Genomic DNA, 21,633 nt, shown 5'->3' with positions numbered 1-21,633 from the left:
GTGAACTGGTGAAAAAGCAAAGTGCTGATCTGAGGTCTGAGAGTATTGTGGATGAAGTACAACAGTCTAGGAAAACTGCTAGTGAAAGGCACAGTGTGAGCGGTAGATCTAAAGTACTGGAAAGGCCTAGAAGTGGATGGGCGCAACATGGGCGATGCACACGGTGCTACCGGGCTCATGATCAGAGTGCTATATGCCCGGCCAGAGATAGAAGGTGCAGAAAATGCAACAGAATAGGCCATTTTGAAGTGGTGTGTAAAACTGAATACATTAAGGAGATGCAGGTGGACAGTGACCAGGAGGGTCAGGAAGTGTCTTTTATGGGGTCTGTTGTGGAACGGACAAGCTCAGAGGAAGATTGGAAAGTTACTTTTACTGTAATGGGAGCCAAAGTTGATTTTAAGATTGACACAGGAGCAGATATCACTGTAATGTCTTTTGCTGAATTTATGAAACTGCCTCGACAGCCCCAGCTGGCGAAGGTTACTACAAATGTCCATAGTCCTGGTGGCCGCATTGATTGTGTGGGGAAATTTCTTGCCAGCTGTGAGTACAAGCAAAGGAAGTTTACCATGTGGGTGCATGTGATCCGAGGTCAGTGTGTTTATTAAACAGAAAAGCAGCCTGTGACTTGGGCCTCGTGGCCAGAGTGAATGAGATTTCCGAAGATATGTTTGGCGAGTTGGGCCTACTGAACTGCAAACCTGTCCGTATAGCACTTAAAAGTGACGCAGTCCCATACAGTATTTCTACCCCTCGTAGAATCCCGTTCCCGCTCATGCCTCAAGTGGAGAAAGAGCTTATGCGCATGAAGTCTATGGGGGTTATTGAAGAGGTTGTTGAAGCAACTGATTGGTGTGCCCCCATTGTTCCAGTTGCAAAGAAAAACGGAAAGGTGCGCATCTGTGTGGACCTGAAAAGGTTGAATGAAGCAGTAAAGAGAGAGAGATTTGTGCTGCTGACATTAGAAGATATAGCTCCAAAGTTGGCTGGGGCAAAGTTCTTTTCCACATTAGACGCTTCTAGCGGCTTTTGGCAGATCCCCCTGGATCCAAAGTGCCGCAAACTGACTACCTTTATCACACCGTTAGGTCAGTTCTGCTTCTGCAGACTCCCCTTTGGGATATCCTCCGCTCCTGAAATCTTTCAAAGGGAAATGAGTTCTCTCCTGAGTGACCACGTGGGCACAGCGGTCGTCATGGACGACATTCTAGTGTATGGGTCTACAGTGGAGGAGCATGATCAGCGTTTAAGTTGTGTGCTACAGGCTATCAAAGAGTCTGGGCTGAAGCTGAATAAAGAAAAATGTCATTATGCTACTTTGGGCATATCATCAACGGGGATGGCATCAAGCCAGACCCCGAGAAAATTCGTGCTATTGAACAGATGAAAAGCCCTTCGGATGTGTATGAGCTGAGACAGATATTGGGCCTTGTAAACTGTGTGGGCAAGTTTCTTCCATATTTATCAACAGTTTTACACCCTGTCACAGAGTTGCTTAAGAAAGACGTTGCCTGGGTCTGGGGACCTTCACAAGAAAAAGCTTTTCTGCATGCCAAGTCCCTGCTGGGGTCTGCCCCAGTGCTGGGGTTCTACGACCCTTCAAAAAAAGACTGTGGTTAGTGCCGATGCAAGCAGTTATGGGTTGGGGGCTGCACTCCTGCAGCTGAATGACAACAAACTACAGCCTATCGCCTACTGTTCCCGCACACTGACGGCTGCGGAGTCAAAATACGCCCAAATTGAGAAAGAGTGCCTGGCTGCAGTTTGGGCCTGTGAGCGCTTTCAGCGTTATCTAGTGGGTTTGGAGAAATTTAGTCTGGAAACTGACCACAAACCGCTAGTCCCTCTAATCAATTCTTATGACATTGACAAAACACCTTTGAGATGCCAGAGACTTTTAATGAGACTGCTCAGGTTCAATGTTCAGGCAGTGCATGTGCCGGGGAAACAACTGGTTGTGGCAGATACACTATCCAGGCTCCCTCTGGCTGCTGCTGAAGAATCCTCTACGGAATCGGATGTGAAAGTGTATGTTGATTCAGTTCTGGCCTCTAAGTCCATTTCTTCAAGGAAACTGGAAGAGATAAAGAAAGACACATATTTGGACACAGATCTGCAAGAAGTTATAAGGTACATAAAAGAAGGATGGCCCGAGAGCCGGGCAGCCTGGATGTCTTTAAATGCTTACCAGCCAGAGAGGTCGCAGCTCACGGAGCTGGAGGGGTTGGTGCTGTTCCAAGACCGCATTGTGATTCCTGTCAGCATGAGGAAAGAGATGTTAAACAGGATTCACGATGGCCACTTAGGCATTACAAAGTGCAGAGAAAGGGCAGCTACAGCCGTGTGGTGGCCTGGGATCAGCTCCGACATTGCAAATCACGTGTCTAAATGTGCCTTTTGCCGGGAACGCCGGCCTACTCAGAGAAGGGAGCCCTTGATGTCTACTCCGCTGCCTGCGGGGCCGTGGCAGAAAATAGCTGTTGATTTGTGTGAACTGCACGGGAAAAAGTTTCTTGTTGTGATCGACTACTATTCCAGGTATTTGGAAATTGCACCCCTGAATGATATCACAAGTCAGGCCGTTATCATTCGCCTGAAGAGCTTGTTCGCCCGCTGGGGCATTCCAATGGAGCTGGTGAGTGATAATGGTATGCAGTTCGCTTCTACAGAGTTCAGTGCTTTCAGCAGGGAATATGATTTTGTACATTCCACGTCAAGTCCACATTATCCGCAGGCCAACGGAATGGCTGAAAGGGCAGTTCAAACAACAAAATTCATTCTAAAGCAATCTGAGCCGTACCTAGCCCTCTTGTCATACAGGGCGACGCCCATTTAAGCCACCGGGTTTAGCCCGGCACAACTGATGCTAGGACGCCAGATTCGCACCACTTTACCCTCAGTGGGTGTCTTCAAGCCGCCTGGCCCTGTTCCTCGGGACAAAGTCCTTAGGAGGGATGAAGAGGCCAAAAAGGGTTATCGTTTCTTCTACGACAGGAGACATTCTGTCAGGCCTTTACAGGAACTGAAAGTGGGCCAAAGTGTCAGAATTAAACTGGATGATGAGAAGAAATGGAAGACGCCTGCTACGGTAGTGGGCCACTCTCCAGAACCAAGGTCTTACACAGTCCTTACAGAGGGAGGGACGGTTACACGCCGTAACCGAAGACATCTTCAGCCTGTACCTGAGAGTCTGGAACCGGATACCTCAGTACCACCGCCGGTGGGATCCCCTGTTCTAAGAGAGGTGCCTTCCCCTCAGCAAGATCACAGCGGGGATATATCTTTGCCTCCAGCAGACTCTTGTTCACCATCTTCTGTATCAGAGGACAGTTCATGCAAAGTTACATCAAGCGGACGAGTGGTGAAACTTCCGGCCCGATACAGGGACTGACTTTAGCTAGAACAGTGACCGGAAGTATGGGCAGAATAATCCCATGGTCACTGTGGACTAGGGTAGTCTACCCCAATGTCCAAATCAGGATGTAATTTATTTGTTCATGTTTTCTAATCTATCCGTTTTTATAATGTTCAAAAACAAAAATGTTGTTGTATACCCTGTTGGTGTACCTTGTTATTTATTATATGCAAATGTATGCTTTGCCTTTGAAAAAGGGGAAGATGTGATGAGAGCAGGATGTGATGTCACTAGTTTGTGGGCGGGGCTTAGGTCCGGTGTCTGTGTCGCAGTTAGTTTAGTACAATCAACCTGACTAGATGTGTATTGTTATGATCTTCAATAAAATAGAGTTGTACCATCATTGCTGTGTCCTGCATCTCATGACAGTTATTTTTGACTGTTCCTTTAAATAGACCTCCAGTGTGTGAGTTTTTTTACTGCCATACATAATTTGCTATCTATTTGGTATAGTCTGCCAAAGAGGTTTAATCTAAAAAATAACTGCTTAAAAGCTACCCCCTTAAAGGGATACTAACCCCAAAATCTTTTCTTCCATGATTCAGATAGAGCATGCAATTTTAAGCAACTTTCTAATTTACTCCTATTATCAATTTTTCTTTGTTCTCATTATCTTGATTTGAAAAAGCAGTAATGAAAGGTTAGGAGCCGGCCCATTCTTAGTTCAGCACCTAGGTAGCGCTGGCTGATTGGTTTGCTACATTTAGCCACAAATCAGCAAGTGCTACCCAGGTGCTGAACAGAAAATGGTCTGGCTCTAAAGCTTACAGTACTGCTTTTTCAAATCAAGCTAGCATGAGAACAAAGAAAAAAATGATAATAGGAGTAAATTAGAAAGGTGCTTAAAATCTCATGCTCTATCTGAATCATGAAAGAAAAAAAATTTGGTTTAGTATCCCTTTAATTACTTTTGATGTCACTGTAGATTCCAAGACTCAGGATATCTGGGCAAACAAAGGACTGTAGCTTATTGCTGATATGTTTAAAAAGCAGGCTTTCTTGACTTATTCACAATATTGAAAAATAGAACAGTTAGGTTCTTCTTCTTGGCTCCAATATTTTCAATTATGTGCACGTGTCAATGATGCACTGGGCTCACACAAAAATAAAGACACATTATCTAGACTTTATATTCTTAGGGAACACAAGATTAAAAGGCGTTATTGAGGGCTTTAATCCTGTACTTAACTCCATCCACTAAATTAGGCTTTATGGAGAAATGAGATGAGGATTTATGTTTAGATTGTATTGTTCAGGATTGATCTGCTTCACTACAGGAGCAAATCTCCAACAAAAAATTGTTAAGGTCTTATATAGGTGGTATTTAACCCTAGATAATTGGCAATCACAAAACAACAACAATGCTGATCCAATCCTGAATGCTTTATATGGTGTAAAGAGAGAGGTTCCTACCTCCATATGTGGTGGGATTGTCCACATATTAAAATATATTGGATACAAATATCTAAATAAGTCTTATCACTTCTCAAGTAGCATTGTTATATAGCCCATGAGAGGACTTCTTAACTACTCCGGATAATATGTACAGCAACTTGCTTATGTACTGCAAAATACTGGAACTCTTCTGCTCCAAATTTCGCATTTACAAATAATAAAGTATTTTTAAGAGATGGCCAGTACCACTTCATTGATATTAGATAAAATATATTTCCCTCTTGACATGGGAATCCCTGGATTATATTCAGTGAGAAAAGATAAGAGGTAGCTGAGATTATGGGGAGATTTATTGATATTGTCGGACATCATCTCCCTAAGATAGGCCCTAGGAGCAGGGGTGAAACTACAGGGGTTGCAGAGGTCGCAGTTGCGACTGTGCCCCCAAGGGTGGGGGCCCAGCTTAATTTTTTTTTTTAAATGAAAAACGTTGACCTGCCACTGCCTGCACTGATATCATGCGAGTGTGACATGATGCTTCACTAGTGTCTGACTACAGGGGTTAGTGTTTCTGTTTTACCCATTGGTCTGTGTGTGTGTGTGTGTGTGTGTGTGTGTGTGTGTGTATGTATGTATGTATGTATATATATAGTGACATAGTCCAGCCCCCGTACTGTATATGGTGGTACTGTATAGTGACACTGTTTACCCCCTCCCCCATGCTGTTGTTAACAAGGTCTGTAATTTGCTGGTTCCACAAACATATACACATACATACATATATATATATATATATATATATATATATATATATATATATATATATATATATATATATATATATATATATATATATATATATATGTGTGTGTGTGTGTGTGTGTGTGTGTGTGTGTGTGTGTGTGTGTGTGTGTATGTATGTATGTATGTATGTATGTATGTATGTATTATATATATATATATATATATATATATATATATGTGTATGTATGTATGTATGTATGTATGTATTTATTTATGTGTGTACGTGCATGTATGTATGTATGTGTGTGTATATGTTTGTGGAACCAGCAAATTACAGACCTTGTTAACAACAGCATGGGGGAGGGGGTAAACAGTGTCACTATACAGTACCACCATATACAGTACGGGGGCTGGACTATGTCACTTTATAAAGTACTGGGGCGGGTAGGGTCAGGCCAACCATCTCACCGGCAGAATACAGACTGTGTCACTAACTCACTATATACAGTACTTGTGGGTTAAACAGTGTCACTATATACAGTAATAGGGGTGGGGGTCAGACCATCTTACAGACTGTGGGCACAGGGTACCTCCTTTTGCAGACATGTAATCGGATTCACATTTTTTTCTGTATTAAATGTTTTAAAAACAAAAACAAAAACATAATTTATGCTTACCTGATAAGTGTATCCAGTCCACGGATCATCCATTACTTGTGGGATATTCTCCTTCCCAACAGGAAGTTGCAAGAGGATCACCCACAGCAGAGCTGCTATATAGCTCCTCCCCTAACTGCCATATCCAGTCATTCGACCGAAAACAAGCAGAGAAAGGAGAAACCATAGGGTGCAGTGGTGACTGTAGTTTAAAATTAAAAGATACCTGCCTTAAAATGACAGGGCGGGCCGTGGACTGGATACACCACAAGATAAATAAATTTATCAGGTAAGCATAAATTATGTTTTCTCTTGTAAGGTGTATCCAGTCCACGGATCATCCATTACTTGTGGGATACCAATACCAAAGCCAGAGGCGTAACTAGAAACCCTTGGGCCCAGGTGCAAGAATCTAAGAAGGGGCCCCCCACCGCCCCTCCCCCCTCCAAAACAAAGGTGAATTTAATACATTTTTTTTTTTTTACATTTAACACAGAAAAAAAATGTGAATCAGATTACGTGTCTGCAAAAGGAGGTAGTAAGTTAGTGACACAGTCTGTAATCTGCCGGTGAGATGGCTGGCCTGACCCTACCCGCCCAGTACTTTATCAAGTGACCACAGTAGTCAGTGACATGGTCCACCCCCCATACTGTATATAGTGGTACTGTATAATGACACTGTTCACCCCCTGCCCCACCAATGCTGTAGTAACAAGGTCTGTAATTTGCTGGTTCCACAAACATACATGCATAAATACACACACACACACACACAAACACCAATGGGTAAAACAGAAACACTAACCCCTGTAGTCATGTCACACTCACATGATATCAGTGCAGGCAGTGGTAGGTTAACGTTTTTTATTAAAAACATTTTTTTATAAATTTTTATTTATTTTATTTTTTTTAAGCTGGGCCCCCACCCTCAGGGGCCCAGTCGCACCTGCGACCTCTGCACCCCCTGTAGTTTCGCCCCTGACCAAAGCTAAAGTACACGGATGAAGGGAGGGACAAGGCAGGTACCGCTGCCTGTAAAACCTCTCTCCCAAAAATAGCCTCCGAAGAAGCAAAAGTATCAAATTTGTAGAATTTTGAAAAAGTATGAAGCGAAGACCAAGTCGCCGCCTTGCAAATCTGTTCAACAGAAGCCTCATTTTTAAAGGCCCATGTGGAAGCCACAGCTCTAGTAGAATGAGCTGTAATCCTTTCTGGAGGCTGCTGGCCAGCAGTCTCATAGGCTAAGCGGATTATGCTTCTTAACCAAAAAGAAATAGAGGTTGCCGAAGCCTTTTGACCTCTCCTCTGTCCAGAGTAGACAACAAACAAAGCAGATGTTTGGCGAAAATCTTTAGTAGCTTGTAAGTAAAACTTTAAAGCACGAACCACGTCCAGATTGTGTAATAGACGTTCCTTCTTTGAAGAAGGATTAGGACACAAAGACGGAACAACAATCTCTTGATTGATATTCTTATTAGATGCCACCTTAGGTAAAAACCCAGGTTTGGTACGCAGAACTACCTTATCTGCATGGAAGATCAGATAAGGAGAATCACATTGTAAGGCAGATAACTCGGAAACTCTACGAGCCGAGGAAATAGCTACGAAAAAAGGAACTTTCCAAGATAAAAGTTTGATATCTATGGAATGAAGAGGTTCAAACGGAACCCCCTGAAGAACTTTAAGCTCCAAGGTGGAGCAACAGGTTTAAACACAGGCTTGATTCTAACTAAAGCCTGACAAAATGCCTGAACGTCTGGGACATCCGCCAGATGCTTGTGCAAAAGAATAGATAGTGCAGAAATCTGTCCCTTTAAGGAACTAGCCGACAATCCTTTTTCCAATCCTTCTTGGAGAAAAGATAATATCCTGGGAATCCTGACCTTACTCCATGAGTAGCCCTTGGATTGACACCAATAAAGATATTTACGCCATATCTTATGATAGATCTTCCTGGTGACAGGCTTTCGTGCCTGAATTAAGGTATCAATGACTGACTCGGAGAAACCACGCTTTGATAAAATCAAGCGTTCAATCTCCAGGCAGTCAGCCTCAGAGAAATTAGATTTGGATGGTTGAAAGGACCTTGAAGTAGAAGGTCCTGTCTCAGCGGCAGAGTCCATGGTGGAAAGGATGGCATGTCCACCAGATCTGCATACCAAGTCCTGCGTGGCCACGCAGGCCCTATCAAGATCACAGATGCTCTTTCCTGCTTGATTTTGGCAATCAGACGAGGGAGCAGAGGAAACGGTGGAAACACATAAGCCAGGTTGAAGGACCAAGGCGCTGCTAGAGCATCTATCAGCGTTGCCTTGGGGTCCCTGGACCTGGATCTGTAATAAGGAAGCTTGGCGTTCTGGCGAGACGCCATGAGATCCAGTTCTGGTTTGCCCCAACGATGAATCAATTGTGCAAACACCTCCGGATGGAGTTCCCACTCCCCCGGATGAAAAGTCTGACGACTTAGAAAATCCGCCTCCCAGTTCTCTACACCTGGGATATGGATAGCTGATAGGTGGCAAGAGTGAATCTCTGCCCAGCGAATTATCTTTGAGACTTCTAACATCGCTAGGGAACTCCTTGTTCCCCCTTGATGGTTAATGTAAGCCACAGTCGTGATGTTGTCCGACTGAAATCTGATGAACCTCAGAATTGCTAACTGAGGCCAAGCCTGAAGAGAATTGAATATCACTCTCAGTTCCAGAATATTTATTGGAGTCCACGATCCCTGAGCCTTCAGGGAGTTCCAGACTGCACCCCAACCTAGAAGGCTGGCATCTGTCGTTACAATTGTCCAATCTGGCCTGCGAAAGGTCATACCTTTGGACAAATGGACCCGAGATAGCCACCAGAGAAGAGAATCCCTGGTCTCTTGATCCAGATTTAGTAGAGGGGACAAATCTGTGTAATCCCCATTCCACTGACTGAGCATGCAGAGTTGCAGCGGTCTGAGATGTGGGCGTGCAAACGGCACTATGTCCATTGCCGCTACCATTAAGCCGATTACTTCCATGCACTGAGCCACCGAAGGGCGAGGAATGGAATAAAGAACACGGCAGGAATTTAGAAGTTTTGATAACCTGGACTCCATCAGGTAAATTTTCATTTCTACAGAATCTATCAGAGTCCCTAGGAAGGAAACTCTTGTGAGGGGGGATAGAGAACTCTTTTCCTCGTTCACCTTCCACCCATGCGACCTCAGAAATGCCAACACTATGTCCGTATGAGACTTGGCAATTTGGAAGTTTGACGCCTGAATCAGGATGTCGTCTAAATAAGGGGCCACTGCTATGCCCTGCGGCCTTAGAACTGCCAGAAGCGACCCCAGAACCTTCGTAAAAATTATTGGGGCTGTAGCTAACCCAAAGGGAAGAGCTACAAACTGGTAATGCCTGTCTAGGAAGGCAAACCTGAGAAACCGATGATGATCTTTGTGTATCGGAATGTGAAGATAAGCATCCTTTAAATCCACTGTAGTCGTGTATTGACCCTCCTGGATCATAGGTAGGATGGTACGAATAGTCTCCATCTTGAATGATGGAACTCTGAGGAATTTGTTTAAGATCTTTAGATCCAAAATTGGTCTGAAGGTTCCCTCTTTTTTGGGAACCACAAACAGATTTGAGTAAAATCCCCGTCCCTGTTCCTCCTTTGGAACTGGATGGATCACTCCCATAACTAGGAGGTCTTGTACACAGTGTAAGAATGCCTCTCTCTTTATCTGGTTTGCAGATAATTGTGAAAGGTGAAATCTCCCTTTTGGGGGGGAAGCCTTGAAGTCCAGAAGATATCCCTGGGATATAATTTCCAACGCCCAGGGATCCTGGACATCTCTTGCCCACGCCTGGGCGAAGAGAGAAAGTCTGCCCCCTACTAGATCCGTTACCGGATAGGGGGCCGTTCCTTCATGCTGTCTTAGAGGCAGCAGCAGGCTTTTTGGCCTGCTTACCTTTGTTCCAGGCCTGGTTAGGTCTCCAGACCATCTTGGACTGAGCAAAAGTTCCCTCTTGTTTTGCATTAGAGGAAGTTGATGCCGCACTTGCCTTGAAGTTTCGAAAGGCACGAAAATTAGACTGTTTGGCCCTTGATTTGGACCTATCCTGAGGAAGGGCATGACCTTTTCCTCCAGTGATATCAGAAATGATCTCCTTCAAACCAGGCCCGAATAGGGTCTGCCCCTTGAAGGGAATGTTAAGCAGCTTAGACTTTGAAGTAACGTCAGCTGACCATGATTTAAGCCATAGCGCTCTGCGCGCCTGGATAGCAAAACCAGAATTCTTAGCCGTTAGTTTAGTCAAATGAACAATGGCATCAGAAACAAAAGAATTGGCTAGCTTAAGTGCTCTAAGCTTGTCAAGTATGTCATCCAATGGAGTCGCTACCTGTAAAGCCTCTTCCAGAGACTCAAACCAGAACGCCGCAGCAGCAGTGACAGGAGCAATGCATGCAAGGGGCTGTAGGATAAAACCTTGTTGAATAAACATTTTCTTAAGGTAACCCTCTAACTTTTGATCCATTGGATCTAAGAAAGCACAACTGTCCTCGACAGGGATAGTAGTAGGCTTTGCTAGAGTAGAAACTGCTCCCTCCACCTTAGGAACTGTCTGCCATAAGTTCCGTGTGGTGGCGTCTATTGGAAACATTTTTCTAAAAATAGGAGGGGGAGAGAACGGCACACCTGGTCTATCCCATTCCTTAGTAATAATTTCTGTAAACCTTTTAGGTATTGGAAAAACATCAGTGCACACCGGCACTGCATAGTATTTATCCAGTCTACACAATTTCTCTGGCACTGCAATTGTATCACAGTCATTCAGAACAGCTAAAACCTCCCTGAGTAACACGCGGAGGTGTTCAAGCTTAAATTTAAATGTAGAAATATCAGAATCAGGTTGCATCATCTTCCCTGAGTCAGAAACATCACCCACAGAAAGAAGCTCTCGTTCTTCAGCTTCTGCATATTGTGAGGCAGTATCAGACATAGCTCTTAAAGCGTCAGTATGCTCTGTATTTCGTCTAACTCCAGAGCTATCTCGCTTTCCTCTAAATTCAGGTAGTCTGGCTAATACCGCTGACAGTGTATTATCCATGACTGCCGCCATGTCTTGTAAAGTAAACGCTATGGGCGCCCTGGATGTACTTGGCGCCATTTGAGCGTGAGTCCCTTGAGCGGGAGTCAAAGGATCTGACACGTGGGGAGAGTTAGTCGGCATAACTTCCCCCTCGTCAGATTCCTCTGGTGATAAATTTTTTAAAGACAGAATATGATCTTTATTGCTTAAAGTGAAATCAGTACATTTGGTACACATTCTAAGAGGGGGTTCCACCATGGCTTTTAAACATAATGAACAAGGAGTTTCTTCTATGTCAGACATGTTTGTACAGACTAGCAATGAGACTAGCAAGCTTGGAAAACACTTTAAATCAAGTTAACAAGCAAATATAAGAAACGGTACTGTGCCTTTAAGAGAAAAAAATTTTGTCAGAATTTGAAAAACAGTGAAAAAAGGCAGTAAATTAAACAACATTTTTACAGTGTGTATAATAAGTTAACAGAGCATTGCACCCACTTGCAAATGGATGATTAACCCCTTAGTTCAAAAAACAGATAAAAAAAACGATAAACGTTTTTTAACAGTCACACCTTGCTGTGGGCCTACCTTCCCCAACAAACGATTTTGGAAAGCCTAAGAGCCCTTTAGAGATGTCCTTTAGCATTCAGGGGACTCCTGGAGGAAGCTGGATGTCTCAGTCTTTAAAAGTTACTGCGCAAAAAAGCGCTAAATTAGGCCCCTCCCACTCATAGTAACACAGTGGAAAGCCTCAGGAAACTGTTTCTAGGCAAATTTAAGCCAGCCATGTGGAAAAAACTAGGCCCCAATAAAGTTTTATCACCAAAGTATATATAAAAACGTTTAAACATGCCAACAAACGTTTTATATTGTAAATATAAAAGAGTATTACCTCAGAAAGTAAGCATGATACCAGTCGCTATTAAATCACTGTATTCAGGCTTACCTTACATAAATTTGGTATCAGCAGCATTTTCTAGCATTCACATCTTCTAGAAAAAATCTTAACTGCACATACCTCATAGCAGGATAACCTGTACGCCATTCCCCCGCTGAAGTTACCTCTCTCTTCAGTCATGTGTGAGAACAGCAATGGATCTTAGTTACAACCTGCTAAGATCATAGAAATCACAGGCAGATTCTTCTATTTTTCTGCCTGGGACAAAATAGTACAACTCCGGTACCATTTAAAAATAAACTTTTGATTGAAGCAAGATAACAACTACATTTCACCACTTTCCTCTTACTACCTCCATGCTTGTTGAGAGTTGCAAGAGAATGACTGGATATGACAGTTAGGGGAGGAGCTATATAGCAGCTCTGCTGTGGGTGATCCTCTTGCAACTTCCTGTTGGGAAGGAGAATATCCCACAAGTAATGGATGATCCGTGGACTGGATACACCTTACAAGAGAAATTATATGTATCAAATTCACTTTTTTTTTTCTTTGGGGGGGCCCTTCTTAGATTATTGCACCTGGGCCCTGTGGTTTCTAGTTACGCCTCTGCCTAGGTGCATGTCTGTTCGTGACCATTCTTGAGAACTGGATTAGTTTGTAACGACCAGGATAATGTTTTTTTTTTCTCTCACCTCATTAATAGATATACTGTATTATATATTATATTCTATATTCAGTTAGCCTACACAATATAATGATTGTGTTACATTATTACATTATGATACTTGCCTTAACATTTTGCAATAATGTGTGAATGTAATGTCCCAGTTATTAATAAACATTATTAAAAGAATCATTGTCTTAGTACAAGATACTGCAAGATAGTGTAGACATTTTACTTTCAATAACAGTTTATTTTAAATACCTCTTTATTACCTGGTAGGTAGCTAGTGAATGAGACAGCAGATTGCAGCGGCTGGCTCCTAGAAGATCCACTTTTTGGCACACATTCATTTTCATCATATCAAACTGGGTCTTAGAGTTTCTGACCTGCAGCTGCACCTAAAGATAGAATACAAGTGCCAAATAAAATAGGGTCTGATTTAAACCATACAAACCCAATTTTAGTTTGTCTTTGTTTAATACTAAATTAGTGAACAGGGATCACTATTTTAGTATTAACAAAAACAAACTAATATTTGGATGGCATATGGTATTATCAGCAGAAAGTATGTAATTATTATTTTTTTTTTATAATATTACCTAACCAGTTTATTGGGAAAATATTATGGCTTGTTATCGCATCAGATAATAAATTAGTGCTATTCGGACTAGCTGCTGTATTTACACTTTTAGCTACCCAATGTGACGCACCCTCTCTCTGGAAGACAAGGTGTGGACACATTTGCTATTAGAAAAGCATTAAAGTAGAGTGCAGGCTTATCAAGGATTCATTCATAAAGAAGAAGAGGATAGGATAAAATCACAGAAAAGGTTAATACTACATGGCACTAAAGAATACAAAATATGTAAATTTGTTCTGATAACAAAAATAAATAAATATAATAATAATAATAAATAATAATAAAAAAAGGCATGCCAAAGAAAGCTAGGAAGAAGGCAAGAACAGAAATATTAACACATGTTTAAAATACTTTCCTAAATTTTCTTCCACTCCCTCTCTGTTAACTCTTACGGCTAGATTTAGAGTTCGGCGGTAGCCGTCAAAACCAGCGTTAGAGGCTCCTAACGCTGGTTTTGGGCGCCCGCTGGTATTTGGAGTCAGTGATTAAAGGGTCTAACGCTCACTTTTCAGCCGCGACTTTTCCATACCGCAGATCCCCCTACGCCATTTGCGTAGCCTATCTTTTCAATGGGATCTTTCTAACGCTGGTATTTAGAGTCGTTTCTGCAGTGAGCATTAGAGCTCTAACGACAAGATTCCAGCCGCCTGAAAATAGCAGGAGTTAAGAGCTTTCTGGCTAACGCCGGTTTATAAAGCTCTTAACTACTGTACCCTAAAGTACACTAACACCCATAAACTACCTATGTACCCCTAAACCGAGGTCCCCCCACATCGCCACCACTCGATTAAAATTTTTAACCCCTAATCTGCCGACCGCCACCTACGTTATACTTATGTACCCCTAATCTGCTGCCCCTAACACCGCCGACCCCTGTATTATATCTATTAACCCCTAACTTGCCCCCCACAACGTCGCCGCAAGCTACTTAAAATAATTAACCCCTAATCTTCCGACCGCAAATCGCCGCCACCTACGTTATCCCTATGTACCCCTAATCTGCTACCCCTAACATCGCCGACCCCTATGTTATATTTATTAACCCCTAATCTGCCCCCCACAACGTCGCCGACACCTACCTACACTTATTAACCCCTAATCTGCCGAGCGGACCTGAGCGCTACTATAATAAAGTTATTAACCCCTAATCCGCCTCACTAACCCTATCATAAATAGTATTAACCCCTAATCTGCCCTCCCTAACATCGCCGACACCTACCTTCAATTATTAACCCCTAATCTTCCGACCGGAGCTCACCGCTATTCTAATAAATGTATTAACCCCTAAAGCTAAGTCTAACCCTAACACTAACACCCCCCTAAGTTAAATATAATTTTTATCTAACGAAATAAATTAACTCTTATTAAATAAATAATTCCTATTTAAAGCTAAATACTTACCTGTAAAATACATCCTAATATAGCTACAATATAAATTATAATTATATTATACCTATTTTAGGATTAATATTTATTTTACAGGCAACTTTGTAATTATTTTAACCAGGTACAATAGCTATTAAATAGTTAAGAACTATTTAATAGTTACCTAGTTAAAATAATTACAAATTTACCTGTAAAATAAATCCTAACCTAAGATATAATTAAACCTAACACTACCCTATCAATAAAATAATTAAATAAACTACCTACAATTACCTACAATTAACCTAACACTACACTATCAATAAATTAATTAAACACAATTGCTACAAATAAATAAAATTAAATAAACTATCTAAAGTACAAAAAATAAAAAAGAACTAAGTTACAGAAAATAATAAAATATTTACAAACATAAGAAAAATATTACAACAATTTTAAACTAATTACACCTACTCTAAGCCCCCTAATAAAATAACAAAGCCCCCCAAAATAAAAAATTCCCTACCCTATTCTAAAATACAAATATTACAAGCTCTTTTACCTTACCAGCCCTGAACAGGGCCCTTTGCGGGGCATGCCCCAAGAATTTCAGCTCTTTTGCCTGTAAAAAAAAACATACTATACCCCCCCCCCAACATTACAACCCACCACCCACATACCCCTAATCTAACCCAAACCCCCCTTAAATAAACCTAACACTACCCCCCTGATGATCTTCCTACCTTGTCTTCACCATGCCAGGTTCACCGATCCGTCCTGGCTCCAAGATCTTCATCCAAGCCAAGCGGGGGCTAGACATCCACTGAAGAAGTCCAGAAGAGGGTCCAAAGTCTCCTCCTATCCGGCAAGAAGAGGACATCCGGACCGGCAAACATCTTCTCCAAGCGGCATCTTCTATCTTCTTCCATCCGATGACGACCGGCTCCATCTTGAAGACCTCCAGCGCGGATCCATCCTCTTCTTCCGACGACTAGACGACGAATGACGGTTCCTTTAAGGGACGTCATCCAAGATGGCGTCCCTCGAATTCCGATTGGCTGATAGGATTCTATCAGCCAATCGGAATTAAGGTAGGAATTTTCTGATTGGCTGATGGAATCAGCCAATCAGAATATAGTTCAATCCGATTGGCTGATCCAATCAGCCAATCAGATTGAGCTCGCATTCTATTGGCTGATCGGAACAGCCAATAGAATGCGAGCTCAATCTGATTGGCTGATTGGATCAGCCAATCGGATTGAACTATATTCTGATTGGCTGATTCCATCAGCCAATCAGAAAATTCCTACCTTAATTCCGATTGGCTGATAGAATCCTATCAGCCAATCGGAATTCGAGGGACGCCATCTTGGATGACGTCCCTTAAAGGAACCGTCATTCGTCGTCTAGTCGTCGGAAGAAGAGGATGGATCCGCGCTGGAGGTCTTCAAGATGGAGCCGGTCGTCATCGGATGGAAGAAGATAGAAGATGCCGCTTGGAGAAGATGTTTGCCGGTCCGGATGTCCTCTTCTTGCCGGATAGGAGGAAGACTTTGGACCCTCTTCTGGACTTCTTCAGTGGATGTCTAGCCCCCGCTTGGCTTGGATGAAGATCTTGGAGCCAGGACGGATCGGTGAACCTGGCATGGTGAAGACAAGGTAGGAAGATCATCAGGGGGGTAGTGTTAGGTTTATTTAAGGGGGGTTTCGGTTAGATTAGGGGTATGTGGGTGGTGGGTTGTAATGTTGGGGGGGGGGTATAGTATGTTTTTTTTTACAGGCAAAAGAGCTGAAATTCTTGGGGCATGCCCCGCAAAGGGCCCTGTTCAGGGCTGGTAAGGTAAAAGAGCTTGTAATATTTGTATTTTAGAATAGGGTAGGGAATTTTTTATTTTGGGGGGCTTTGTTATTTTATTAGGGGGCTTAGAGTAGGTGTAATTAGTTTAAAATTGTTGTAATATTTTTCTTATGTTTGTAAATATTTTATTATTTTCTGTAACTTAGTTCTTTTTTATTTTTTGTACTTTAGATAGTTTATTTAATTTTATTTATTTGTAGCAATTGTGTTTAATTAATTTATTGATAGTGTAGTGTTAGGTTAATTGTAGGTAATTGTAGGTAGTTTATTTAATTATTTTATTGATAGGGTAGTGTTAGGTTTAATTATATCTTAGGTTAGGATTTATTTTACAGGTAAATTTGTAATTATTTTAACTAGGTAACTATTAAATAGTTCTTAACTATTTAATAGCTATTGTACCTGGTTAAAATAATTACAAAGTTGCCTGTAAAATAAATATTAATCCTAAAATAGGTATAATATAATTATAATTTATATTGTAGCTATATTAGGATGTATTTTACAGGTAAGTATTTAGCTTTAAATAGGAATTATTTATTTAATAAGAGTTAATTTATTTCGTTAGATAAAAATTATATTTAACTTAGGGGGGTGTTAGTGTTAGGGTTAGACTTAGCTTTAGGGGTTAATACATTTATTAGAATAGCGGTGAGCTCCGGTCGGAAGATTAGGGGTTAATAATTGAAGGTAGGTGTCGGCGATGTTAGGGAGGGCAGATTAGGGGTTAATACTATTTATGATAGGGTTAGTGAGGCGGATTAGGGGTTAATAACTTTATTATAGTAGCGCTCAGGTCCGCTCGGCAGATTAGGGGTTAATAAGTGTAGGTAGGTGTCGGCGACGTTGTGGGGGGCAGATTAGGGGTTAATAAATATAACATAGGGGTCGGCGATGTTAGGGCAGCAGATTAGGGGTACATAGGGATAACGTAGGTGGCGGCGGTTTACGGAGCGGCAGATTAGGGGTTAAAAGTGTAATGCAGGGGTCAGCGATAGCGGGGGCGGCAGATTAGGGGTTAATAAGTGTAAGGTTAGGGGTGTTTAGACTCGGGGTACATGTTAGGGTGTTAGGTGCAGACTTAGGAGGTGTTTCCCCATAGGAAACAATGGGGCTGCGTTAGGAGCTGAACGCTGCTTTTTTGCAGGTGTTAGGTTTTTTTTCAGCTCAAACAGCCCCATTGTTTCCTATGGGAGAATCGTGCACGAGCACGTTTTTGATGCCGGCCGCGTCCGTAAGCAACTCTGGTATCGAGAGTTGCATTTGCGGTAAAAATGCTCTACGCTCCTTTTTTGGAGCCTAACGCAGCATTTGTTTGAACTCTCGATACCAGAGTTAAATTTATGGTGCGGCCAGAAAAAAACCCGCGGAGCGTTAACAGCCCTTTTACCGCCGAACTCTAAATCTAGCCGTTAGAAAATAAAATTATTATTTTTTTACTTACCCCTGTTCCTCTTCCTGTATTTTACTGTGGATGAGTAGGAGACTAACATCCCTATCTCAATTATTACTGCTGAAAACTCTATCAAGACAAACAAAATTCATCATGCAATTTCCCTATTTTTATCTCAGACATTTTCTGTATACTCACCCACATCAACACAACAAGTGTTTGAAATGATATGTTCCAAGCATGTTCAGACTAGAGTCTTATATAACTTATAAAAAAAAAAAATATTAAACAATTGCTCAACTCAGACTGTCGCATCGTATTCATCCTCTTGGGAAAAATAATTAAATTTACCTATAGCCTCAAATGTTTGTCACAAAAAATGTTCCTGGTCACTAAAAATATTTTATTTCTACCTCATCACGTGAAATTAATTATACACTTCTTACAAGCTGGTATTTAACTCAGTTTTAACAGTATATCTCCCTTATAGTGTTGGACATTTTGGAGGACTGTGTATATGGTGATACTGTACAATTGATTAAACCTTATTAAATGACAAATCATAGCAATTATAGAACAGGTATTGGGGTGCTTCCTTGACTTGCCCCTTTAGTTATATTACTGAATTACCTTCCTCTGCTTACATGTAAATATGTTCACTTTATTCAGACTGATACTAAATTGTGCCAAGCATTTATCTCCAACAAGATGGAAGAGTGTGGAGGTGCTCAGTGTGTTCTAATTAGGGTTTCCACCTCGGCCATGTTTTCCTTGGCACTTATGAGTTACACATGCTGCAGGGAGGAACATGAATAGTGCTGTCCATGGTCACTGTTTTTGTGCTGTCCAGCAGCACAGTGCATGTTTCCCTCTGCACACCCTGCAGCATGTTTAACTCTTAAGTGTCCAGGAAAACATGGCCAAGGTGGCAACCCTAAAAAAAATTTTTAAAAAATTGCTTCGGCAAATTAGTTATATTAAATCGTTTTTTCTGATCTGTTTGTTTTGTTGGATCCATTCTTTATTCATAAGCGTTATTCTATTCTGAAGTTTGGATCCGAAAAAATGATTTAACTAAACATAACTAATATGCCGGCGATTGTCGATTTTTTTTTAATCTTCGGTCAAAAATTATCTAAAACCACCACCACCACCACCCACATCTCAGATACTAAATAAAGCTATTAACCCCTAAACCGCTGTCCCCCCACATAGTCGACACCAACTAAAGCTATTAACCCTTAAACTGCAGTCTCCCCACATAGTAGACACTAACTAAACATATCAACCCCTAAACCACCACATCGCCAAAACTAATGAAATCACTAAATAAAGCTATTAACCCAAAAACCACCGTCCCCAAACATTGCCGACACGAACTAAACCTATTAACCCCTAAACCACAGTTCCAACACTAACACTAAACCACCACCCCCACATCGCCAAAACGAATGAAATCACTAAATAAAGCTATTAACCCAAAAACCACAGTTCCCAAACATTGCCAATACTAACTAAACCTATTAACCCCTAAACCACCGGCCCCCACATCGCAACAACCTAAATTAAACTATTAACCCCTAAACCTAACACCCCCTAACTTTAACATAATTAAAATATACCTAAATTAAAGTTACAATTATTAACTAACTACCTATTTAAAAATAAATTCAAACATAGCTGTGAAATAAAAATAAAAAACTTAAGCTTCCCTCACAACCCCGATCACGACGCAGGAAATATCGAAAATCACCCGAAACTTAAACTAGGGAAAGCCCCTGGCCCAGATGGCTTCACAGCCAGGTTTTATAAAACCTTTCATCCTCAGATAGCTCCTATCCTCTGCAGACTCTTCCAGGAGATATTCTCAGGAGCTTCTTTTACTGCAGAATTCCTAGAAGCTGTGATAATCACTATTCTAAAGCCTGGTAAACCCCCCCGATTTATGCAGCAGTTACCAGCCTATTTCATTAATCAATCTCGATACAAAAATATACGCCAAACTTTTAGCTAATAGGGTCACGAAAATCATCTCCTCCCTCATAGCAAATGACCAAGTTGGATTTATTCCAAATAGAGAAGGCGCAGATGCGTCCAGGCGGATATTGGATGTCCTCCACATGGCGGACCGCAGGGGCGCTCCTTCCTGGCCCTGTCGCTAGACGCTGAAAAAGCGTTTAACAGGGTCAGGTGGGAGTTCCTGTGGGAAACCATGGATACTTTCTGCTTTCCCACTTCTTTTATAAATGCAGTGAAAACCCTCTATAACCACCCGACGGCCATTGTCCGGGGAATGGGGTTCCAATCCTCCAAATTCACTATAGCAAATGGCACCAGGCAGGGATGCCCCCTGTCCCCGCTCCTGTTTGCTTTGGCCATAGAACCCTTAGCCCAATCTTTCAGACATGACCCTCGAACTACAGGACTCCCCATTGGGCCTCATACCCATAAAATCTCTCTCTACGCGGACGACATCACTCTCTTCCTAACATCACCCAAAAAATCCCTCCCAGCAGTTTTCACTATTTTAGAAAAGTTTGGTACCTTGAGCTTTTATAAGCTCAATGTGGCCAAAACAGAAGCCCTCCCCATAAACATCCCTACTGAGGTCCTAGCCTCTCTTCGGTCGACATACCATTTCCAATGGAAATCTACGTCACTCAAGATCTTAGGAGTCCACCTTAGCCCAGATCCTGCCGATACTATAGCACAGAATTATACTGATAAGCTCCCAGAATTCAAAAGACTTCTCGAGTCATGGGAATTTCGGGAAATCTCCTGGACAGGTCGCATCGCCGCGATAAAGATGTCTTTTCTCCCCAAGATCACATATCTACTAAGATCCATCCCATATAACATCCCTAGAGCACTCCTCAACAGATTCCAAAGCTTAATTACCTCCTACGTGTGGAAAGACCGTAGGCCCAGAACGTCGGGTCGCACACTTGAAAAGCCGATCCTACAAAGAGGCTTAGCTGTCCCAAACATAATCTCGTACTACAATGCCGATAGACTATCGCACATCCTCCACTGGAATGACCCCGAAAGACAACTTAATTGGTATTCCTTAGAGTCCTCACTGCTACCTTCCAGTATAACCCTTGCTGATATACTATGGATCCCCACTCATCATAGACGAGCCATTGATAACCTACACCCTGTTTTTAAACATGTGCTGCAATTTTGGGACCAGATCAGACATAACCCAGACATCTCCCCTCACCCTTCTCCCGTGCTGACAATCTCTGCTGCACTTTACTGTCTCCCAGACTCTCATTACGACCTATGGCCACAGTTGCGAACACTCCAGATATCAGACTTCTATCAAGGCGATAAATGACTTTCACACCCTGCAATATGCGCTAAACTCCAACTCCCTCCCAAATTGCATTTCGAAGGATTTCGTTTAAGCACCCGCCTACGCACATGGGGCTATCCCAAACAGACATTACGTCCAATGACCGCCTGGGAGAGGTCATGGCTCAGGGCTCATAGTCTCAGACACCTCTTATCCTTCCATTACAGTCTAC

The 21,633-nt window shown here is 42.0% G+C and overlaps 1 protein-coding gene across 1 annotated transcript in view; it reads right to left on the bottom strand.

Moving 5' to 3' along the window:
- The window catches only part of ICA1L (islet cell autoantigen 1 like), a 129,351-nt gene that overhangs the window by 65,462 nt on the left and 42,256 nt on the right, over positions 1-21,633 (bottom strand). Inside the window, exon 6 of the mRNA XM_053713267.1 lies at positions 13,120-13,245. Within this exon, the coding sequence (XP_053569242.1) occupies positions 13,120-13,245 (126 nt within the window). The remainder of the gene's footprint in view (positions 1-13,119; positions 13,246-21,633) is intronic.

Source organism: Bombina bombina, chromosome 1 (assembly GCF_027579735.1).
Source record: "Bombina bombina isolate aBomBom1 chromosome 1, aBomBom1.pri, whole genome shotgun sequence".
Classification (NCBI taxonomy): Eukaryota; Metazoa; Chordata; class Amphibia; order Anura; family Bombinatoridae; genus Bombina; species Bombina bombina.
Note: the sequence above shows the minus strand (reverse complement) of the source record. Positions and strands in the feature narration are given on the sequence as shown.